Here is a 9,132-nt window from a genome sequence, read left to right on the forward strand (position 1 = left end):
TCTCGTCTTCTCATTAAACGTGCTACTTATGACACTCGCTTGATTATATAATTAAAACTTCAAGTGGCACGCACGAATCATGGAGTGATGCGTGATTAGCAAACCAGGGCAGCTTCTGGAGATGATGATATTGTTTTTTGGGGGGGGGGGGGGGGGGGGCATTCCATCCACTTTCACGCCGCGTGTAAGCGAATTGGCTTCGTGTACGTGGGAGTTATAAAAGCCCAAAGTTGGCGAACCCCACACTGCGCTGGTTTGGTTCAGGATCTAGCTGGTAGCGCTGGCGGGAAGGCTTCGGGTTTATACAAAACTCACCTCGACCAAACCCACAAGCTAAATTTGTTTTGCTATCACCTTCCGTGTTGCTCGGTGGTGGTGGTGTTGCTTTTGCCTCCCATCGCAACTCTAAGCGGTCCTACCGCGCTCCCATTTTACTGCTGTCGCAGTTACCCGCTTGGCAAATTTCTCTCGCCATGGCCACGAATATTCGGCGCAGGGTGGCGTCCATGCCGTCCGCCTCGTCGTCGGAGAACGACCACGATGAGAACTGCAGCCCGAAGGCGGCGGCCGTCGTGGCGAGTTCGCACGGCGCCACCAACGGGAAGGTGACCGCGGCGGCCACGGCCCGCGGCGGTTGCACGAGGAGGGCGTTCGGATCCATCGGCAACGGAGTCGTCGCCTCGCGTCGACGCGGCGTCGCCAGCCAGGTGAGAGGAGGGTGTCCGTACTGCGGGGGGGGCGGGGGGAGATCCATCTATACATACATCCATCCCTCCCAATCGCGGTCTCCGTCTCCCAATCCTCCCTTTAATTCTAGGAGTTACAGCTTTTGTGTTTTGACCTTTTGGTGTTTTTCTCGCCATTGCTCGATTGTGGCCACGTGTCTCGTTTGGGCCCCATGTGGTTGGGGGCGGGGGGGGATTGTGTCTGCTGAACCTCGCGCACCGTACGTAGCCAACTGCCAATCCTCGGGTGCTGCGCCACCGCCACCACCCACCGAACGGTTCCAATTCCTCGGTCGCACCAGGCAGGCGCTTGCCTGGTGGTGGCCACGCGTCTTCACGCACGCTGCTCTCGTCCCGCCACCCACGCGGTGGGTCAACGCTCCTCTCTCTCTCGGCTGCCACGTTTGTTTTGGCCGCGTTCTGTTGAAATCGGTTTTTGCTTTGCCGTATACGCTGGTTGGCACCGGCATTGCACACGGTGCAAAAGACGCACCTTTTGGTCTCGTATTTCGGCACCATACATGGCCAACTGCGCAACAAGGATATGATATACAAGTAACACAATTGGACGGACCTCGTGTGACCTCTAATAGAAATGGATTTTGTTACCTTTAAAAAGAAAAGTGGTTGATAAGGTCGGGGGGTGACTTTTTTTACGTGGGAAAATTAATTGGACCCATTGCAGCTGTAGGTTTTTTTTTTAAAACTCAAATTCGATCGTAACTGTCGGCTGACCCAGTTTTGTTTTTGCCTTGACCAAGATTTGTGCCTCCCCTCCGCAATTGGTAACTGCATTCTTGCATCTGCATCCGCTTATTGACCATGCTTAACTGGACTACCCACATTCGTATGCACGGGCCACACGCCCATTTTAGTCCACGCCTCGACCACCTTTCGATCGGATAAAGGTGCAGCCCTGCAGTTGCTTGCCATATGGGCACTGCTGCTGGAAGAGCTCAAGGCTATTTCGCCTGCTCGTCCACCCTTTGCGGTGGGAGTATTTGTGCTAGGCTGACCTCAAGTCGCCCTGTAGTGTAAGCCACATTGTCCCTTCTAAACCACTCTTGTCTATTGCCTCCGAAACGTCGTGCTTTTTATTTTTATTTTACTTTTATTAATTTAAATTTTTTACCCACGTGACATTTACCGAAAAAAAACCTAAGAATATGAATCCTTGCAGTCACGAAAGCTTCTAATCTAGAGCTGTCTTGTCTGTCAGGACTATGCGGTGCCCAAGCACAGCCCATCCCTGACGACTGCAGCTGCCCCGTTTGTCATTTACGAGGAGGCGGACGTGCACGCAGAGGTCGTCGCGGCTCCCTCTGCCTCCTCCGCCGATGTGTCGCGAGAGCCGAGGGGTCACGAGCCCACGACGGATCTTCACGCCGTCTATCAAACCACACTGAGCCTTCCCGCCAGCCTTAACGCCAGCGCAGGTGAGCTGGGGGCAGGGATCTGGTGTCAAGGGCACCACGGTGGCGAGATGGTAACTACGCCCCGTAGCCAGGAGGTCGTGGGTTCGATCCCGACCCTGACGCCTGGTGTATTTGGAGTTTGCATGTGGTCTCCCTGTGGTTTTGTTTTTCTACGCAATTTTATAATTGTTTTTGAGGTATTTGCCTACTATAAATTCCCACAAGCAACTTCGTTGATCAGTTGCGACCATGTCGCTTCTGGAAAAACGGTGGTTTGCTCGGTAAACTTTGCCTCGTAAAGCTAGATCTAGTTTTTTAAAGTTGGACCTGGTGGCTTGTGGAGGGGGAGCCCCCAGGATGTGTACTGCTATCTAATATTTATTCACTTTTAGCCCTTTAAACTTTCATGACTCGTTCACGGTTATCTGTAAAATAAAGCCATCTAGTAATTTCAAGTTGTCTATTAACCACAATTTTCGGACAATTCAAAACTGACGCGTTTCCTCAACCCATTGACACGCGGTGTTAATTTAGTTGCATTGTTACATCTGAACCGGTCTGAATTCCGTTTTGGTCGCGTGCCAGTTTTCTGCTACACTATAATAATGAAATGTTGGTTTGTGGGTGCGTAATTTTTATTTTCATGCATCCTGATGTAAGGTTTACAAATGTGTACGTTTGGCCACCTAATTTGTCCACTGCATTCTCTAACGATCATGATGGTCCTCTGCCTTAATGCCTCTTGTCACGCGTTCTGACTATTCATCAATCTTAATTGAGGCTTGCTACAGTCATGGACTAAAATATATATAAAATTAATGTCCCTTTTTGCTAAAGAAATGATCAATGCTGTGCATGAACTCCATCTCTGCACCCCCCCCCCCTTTCCCCAAGCCTCCCCAATGATCCTGGACTCTTCCTGGGCCACCAGTGGCAACTGTAGCTGCCAAGACATGTGCGGGGTGGAGGTGAACAAGGAAACTGTCCATGACCCCTTGGTTTTGTCCGAGTACTCTGTCCACATCTACATCTACATGTGCAAAGCGGAGGTAACCACAGCAGTCTCTCCCCCCCCCCCCCCCCCCCCTCTAGACTACTGAGCTGCACATGGAGGTAGCGCTACAATTTAAAAAAGCAGAGAATCCCATTTTTAAAATTCACTTGGAGTCGGTTGTCTTGGTAGTCGTTTCAGAGGCCAGCATTCGTGGCTTAAGTTTTTTGGAAAGCAGGCAAGGATATAAGGTTGCCAGAAGGTGGTGGTTCATAGAGCCGCAATTCTGCCTCCATAAATTACCTTCATGAATCCAGTGGCGCCCTATCTCCCTAACACGCGACTTGAACGCGTGCCCCCGTGCGCAGGGTCGTTACCGGCCCCGGGCGAACTACATGAGCCGTCAGCAGGACGTGTCGCACGCGATGCGCGCCGTGCTGGTGGACTGGCTCTCCGAGGTGGTGACCCAGTACGGCCTGCAGAGGGAGACGCTGCACCTCGCCGTCGGCTACAGCGACCGCTTCCTCTCGCGCATGTCCGTCGCTCGCGACAAGCTGCAGCTGCTGGGGGCTGCGGCTCTCTACGTGGCCGCGTGAGTGCTGCCCCCCCAAACCCCCACCGCCCCCCCCAGCAGTGGCGGTGCTGGTGGGGGGAGGGTGGTTAATTATGCTGGGGGAGGGGGGAGATTCCACTTCAAAGCACGGTGACGCCTGAATTTATTGGGGTTTTTTAATTTAGTTTGGACTTGGCCTTGCACCCCCCCCCGATTTTAACAGATTGGGCTACGTACGGTGAGAAGTTCGGCATACGTCAGCTCGCCATAAATAAGCGACTAAAACCAAATTGGTCAACCAGCCACGACCTACTAGACCCACGCGAACTGGTGTATCGGTCCTCACCCATGGGAACATTTTACTCCGTAAAATTCGTGGTTTTACAGGTAGGAGCAACGGTTCCCCACTTCCCACCAGGGATTATTTGTCTGTCGTGCACGAATGCGCTGTCCAACAAGTTCCTACCTGCCCACTCCGAAGGAACGTGTTTTTAACCCTAACATTGCTCTCTGGCTGCCATTGTACCGTGTGCCCCCCCCTCACCCCAGCAAATACGAGGAGATCTACCCCCCCGACGTGCACGACTTCGCCTACACGACAGCCGACACGTACAGCGTGCGGCAGGTGCTGCGCATGGAGCAGCTGCTGCTGCGCATTCTCTCCTTCGACCTGGCCGCGCCGACCTTCACCCAGTTCCTGAGGTTCTACGCCCAGTGCCTGTCCACGCCCGATCAAGTCGTCAGCCTCGCCATGGTAAAGCTGGGTGTAGTACAAGCCAAGTGAGATGCGACAGTCTTCTTTCTCCCCACCCCCAAGCTGTTGATATCTTGCGATGTTGTGCCCCCAGTGCCGGATGAAGCTAAGTGCGGGGCCTGTAGCATATGTTATAAAGGGGCCCGGAATTAAAAAAACACAAATGTTAAAACGCACAAATATTTAGCTTGTAAAGTAATTGGATTTTTTCATTTGCTACACGGCCAGCTAATACGACAAGTCGCCAACTGTAAACGCCCAGTCGTTTGTAAAAGTTGAAGGCGGTATAGTACTACAGTAATAGAGCAAGTGCAGAATCGCTGAACCGGGATTGATGACTTGAAAGCATTTAGCGCGGGGCCCGTAGCATATGTAGCTACTTTTGCTACTGAGAATTCGGGGTGGCCCCTAGCACGAGGTTGGCAAGCTTTTTTTAAAGGATCGTTTAGTGACGTTATTAAAGACCACGAATCGTATTTGCATTGCAGCTCTTGAAATCGTTTGACCGATTTTCGAAAAATGACAGCTAGTTGCTTGACACCCCCCTCCTCCCAGCTAGTTCAATGGTTACTTGAATTCCAACTATGCAATGTGATTGGTCGAAAGAAGAAAATTGTTTAAGCTTCCCAAATATGAAATGAGCTATTGTACATCATGGGACCTCCTTTGCCAGTAACAGTGTGATAATAGAGTTTTCCCCTTTTTCTGGCAACAAAACAGGTGTTAAGATTTTAAAAAACCAATCTGAAACCTTCTACAAGAAATCATGTCTGCATTAACCACAATGCTTGTGGTCAGAATACAAATAAAAAAACGAATATTCACTCGAAACGGATTGGTCCACACGAGACGGCTTTTGAGCCTCGTCTCAAACGGTGCATCTATATGTAGATGTAAATGCTTTCCCCGTGCTCTCATTACTCTAGTGCATTGTCTTTGAGTTTGTACGCCTTTTGGCGTCCTCTGATCTAACTGCTTGAAAGAAAGCTGTCTCTGGTGTGGACCAATCCGTTTCAAGGACGGTACATGTATTATCAGTTTTTAGTTTGCTTTCTGACCACAAGCCTTGTGGTTAATGCATACATGATTCCTTATAAAATGTTTCGGTTTGTTAAAAATCGCCACCTGTTTTTGCCAGAAAAAGGAATGTATTAGCAGACTATTTTGTATTTCTAATTTGCAAGCATTTTTGTAATCCACCAGGTGTGCAAACTTCCCTCGCTCAATCTGCTCAGACTGGTTCCATCCATTTTTTGACTGTCACTCCACCTGACAGAACGGCCTCTTGACTTGGGATTCAGACTTGTGAGCATCCGATCTTTTTGGACGTGGCATTTATGTGCGTGGTCGTGCGTGTGCACGCAGTACCTTGGTGAGTTGAGCCTGCTCGATGGACAGCGCTACCTCCCCATGGTCCCGTCCATCCTCTCGGCAGCTGCGCTCGGTCTGGCGAGCTTGATCAGCGGACATAAGTGGGCAAGTACTGCAGTGTAGCCCTCTTCCTTCCCTCTGTGCACTCTTGCCTGGGGACTTGACAAATCTGGCTCAAGTCTCCAAGTGTAACTTTGCCCACCACTACTCCTGTGTTTTTTGCATTTGTCCATTATATTTGCAATATCTAGAAATCGGTGTTTTCCTAATGACTGAACCATGTGCAACTTTAATCTCTTGCATCACCAATTTTGTACCACCCAAAAATCCCTTTGTAATGTGCTGGTATGGTTGGCTGTTTTTTACATTTGGGCAACCATCCATGATTTTTAAAGTGGGTTCGTCATGTAACCTGTCATGGTACCGTGACTGCACACCAATATTCCACTTTATCACATGGGTGCAGCTGTAGAGAAGGGCCATTTTTTGAAGAGACTCATGATTGACAAAGGCTTCAAATCTCATAACCCAGGGACTTCCTTGCAATACAATTTAAAATATCTCCAATTTCAGGCTTTAATGCCAGCAACGGCACAAGTGAAGTGCTGGATGTACATCCGTTTTTATTGCACTTTAGCAGGATGTCTGACATTTGCACCGCGTACGGTGTAAGGGGAGGGGGTGCGACTTTTAAAATGACCAACTCCATGTGGTGGGATGTCATGGGCGAGCAGTGAGACCCCCCCCCCCCCCTGACCTGACAACGAGTTAACTTAAGTTGTGCTCAAATTTCACTGCTCCTTCCACTTTGGCCGCCGACCTATCTAGGCAGTGGCGGCTATATGCACGTGGCATGTAATCCAGCGCTGGCGGTAGATGGAGTTCGATGGCTTGCCTCGTAAGAAACCGACTTTTCTGGTGGATATGTGGCAGCGGTAGACTTTCCTAATCTATCCTCTCCTGCACAGGGCTAGCACGTATGGTACCCCCTTTGCATACGCAAGTTCTCCATGCATAAATACGAATTGGCTGGAAACGCGCAATTGCTGTTTCCAGTTGCACCATTTGGCAGCCTTCCAGCTTGTCTGGTTCTTTGGCGCTTTTTTTTTTGGTGCAATTTGTATGTACAACACTAAACCAAATCTCTTGTTTCTTTCCCCCCCCCCCCCATGGGCTTCAGCCGCTGGCGTTGGAGGAACTGACAGGGTACAGTTTTGAGATTCTGCAGCCCTGTGTGTCTGCCCTTCACATCACGCACACAGGCAAGCAGGAGCAGCACAGCGCCTTCAAGACTTACCAGAGCCCCAGGTATGTAGCCTGACGTCATTGGGTACATTGGTCACGACTAAAAACGTTTTTTCCGTACAGTACAAATGCTGCTCTAATTTTTTTGGCAAATAATTTGAATTTAAATTTTCAAACAATCGCTTCTAACGCCACAGGTATTTATTTTTTACCAAAGCCAGACCGGGGCATGTAGAGTAGCTGCAAAACCTAACAAACGGCTGCACCAAAAATGTGCAAGCGCTGGTATATTGACCACAACTGTGTAAAACTCTGCTTGAGCGTTTGCGTTGATCTGACCATTCTCCTACGTGCTGGGAGCTGGATCTCGGCAATGTCACGTGGTTGGCTCTTGTCTAACCGACTGCCGGCTCAAGCCCCCTTCATGGCGTTTTTGGATAACGTGGGTTTATTTTCAGATCTCCGTTGAATCTACTTTTGGCAGCCATTGAGTCTAAGACGGCACAATCGCACGATGTTTGCTTTCCATATTGAGAAAAAAAAAATCCATGTCCGGATCTGATTTTTTTTTTTCAAATGACTACCGTCCTTAAGCTCCTTTTTAATTGGAGGATTGTGGAGGTTCTCAACCTAATGGTGTGCTATGCAGCACAACCGTAAAACCAATGTCTGGCTTTAACAATGTCATGTGCCCTGATCTCCCCCCCCCCTTCGCCCCGTCTCCACGTTGTGCCAACCTCCTCTTGCAGGAACTACAGCGTGGCACTCATGGAGCCCGTATCTGACTGTCCTTGGCTGCGTAGCGCTCTGGAGTCGTCGTGATGCTCCACAAGCACTGCCGACCGTGGGGAAAGCGGCCAATTTAAGCACTCCCTGTCTTTTGAACGTGCTTGCTATATTACTTTCGTGGGTTGGTACCCAATCCCGTTTCCTGTTAAGCATATCGTTGCCAATGCCATTTGTGCTGCAGCATGCGAGATGGCACGATTTTACAGCCATTGAAACGAGTCTCCCAATTACTATTACGGGAGTCTTGTCTTGCATCTACTCGCAAATTTGCAAATTGTTACTTTTTTAACGTGGTTTTTTCACGTATGCTGGAGTGTAATAGTTTTATCCTAGACTTTAAAATGCTGCACTTAATACACTTTTTAATAATATTGCAAAAGGAACGCGTTTTTAAATAAATCCAAGTGTAGAAGATTGTTGCCTGAAACAGTTCCTTTTTATATAAGGTCGCGGTTATCCTGACTGTGGCTTTTTGGCCGATCCTTGAACGCTGGCACTGCCCTTTAAGATGTGCTCCTGCATTTTGCCAGAATGCGCTTTCTTCCGATGTCAAGAAGCCACTGACGTTGAGCTCTTGAGTCTATGATGCCAACGCTTTCGTTTGGACTGCTTTGCGTGCTCTGTTTGTCCTGCCACGTCTCCTAAACGGTTAGCTTATGGTGCTCAAGTTCAACACTCTACCATTTTATAGACAACTGCGCTTCATGCACCACACCCAGGCTGGTATTAACAATCGCCTTTAATTTGTGCAAGAGGGGTCGCCTTGACAATCCATGGTGAGGGCTCAACCATTTTTGGGGTGCAATTTCCCACCCCCCCCCCCCCCACCACGACTGCTCAAACGTCTCTTTGCCCAACGCCATCAATTATTTAATTCGGTGACGACCTGCTCGAATTTTTGACACGAGGTTTTGACTGGCATGTACGATGCAAGTTACTACCTTGCAGGCTTCTCGAACCACGCTTTGCCAAGACCTGGTTACTGTTGCACAATGTTTTAAGCTGGTTTCTTGCTCGGGAGTTCTGGAGCCAGGAATGAGTTCACATTTTTATGGCAACCACCAAAAAAAAAAGCCCATGGTGGTGGCTTGCTAACGCCCAGAAAGATACATGGCAGAGTGGACCCTACTGACCTCATCCCTTGGTAACGAGACTTTAAAGGTGATCAACCTGCTGCCCACACCCCTTACATTTAGTGTTTTTCGGTAAAGTCACGTAGGTAAAAAAATTAAACAATTCACGACGTTTCGGAGGCAACGCCAAGCTCTGTGGGAGTCGCCTGCTCGACC

The 9,132-nt window shown here is 49.3% G+C and overlaps 1 protein-coding gene across 1 annotated transcript; it reads left to right on the forward strand.

Moving 5' to 3' along the window:
* Window positions 1-253: 253 nt before the first annotated feature.
* LOC144937497 (cyclin-A2-like) lies at window positions 254-8,238 on the forward strand. Its single transcript, XM_078864744.1, has 8 exons — window positions 254-707; window positions 1,945-2,161; window positions 3,035-3,189; window positions 3,500-3,723; window positions 4,234-4,438; window positions 5,804-5,914; window positions 6,990-7,117; window positions 7,804-8,238. The coding sequence occupies exons 1-8, from the start codon at window positions 474-476 to the stop codon at window positions 7,874-7,876; spliced, it is 1,347 nt and encodes a 448-aa protein (XP_078720870.1). The 5' UTR covers window positions 254-473; the 3' UTR covers window positions 7,877-8,238.
* The last annotated feature ends 894 nt before the right edge of the window (window positions 8,239-9,132 follow it).

The sequence above is a fragment of the Lampetra fluviatilis genome, chromosome 19, assembly GCF_964198595.1.
Source record: "Lampetra fluviatilis chromosome 19, kcLamFluv1.1, whole genome shotgun sequence".
Taxonomy (NCBI): domain Eukaryota; kingdom Metazoa; phylum Chordata; class Hyperoartia; order Petromyzontiformes; family Petromyzontidae; genus Lampetra; species Lampetra fluviatilis.

Coding starts and splice junctions, on each gene's coding strand:
- LOC144937497 (XM_078864744.1), top strand. CDS start 474: ATGGCCACGAATATTCGGCGCAGGGTGGCGTCCATGCCGTCCGCCTCG. Junction 3,190..3,499: donor TCTACATGTGCAAAGCGGAG/GTAACCACAGCA, acceptor CCCCGTGCGCAG/GGTCGTTACCGGCCCCGGGC. Junction 7,118..7,803: donor AAGACTTACCAGAGCCCCAG/GTATGTAGCCTG, acceptor CTCCTCTTGCAG/GAACTACAGCGTGGCACTCA.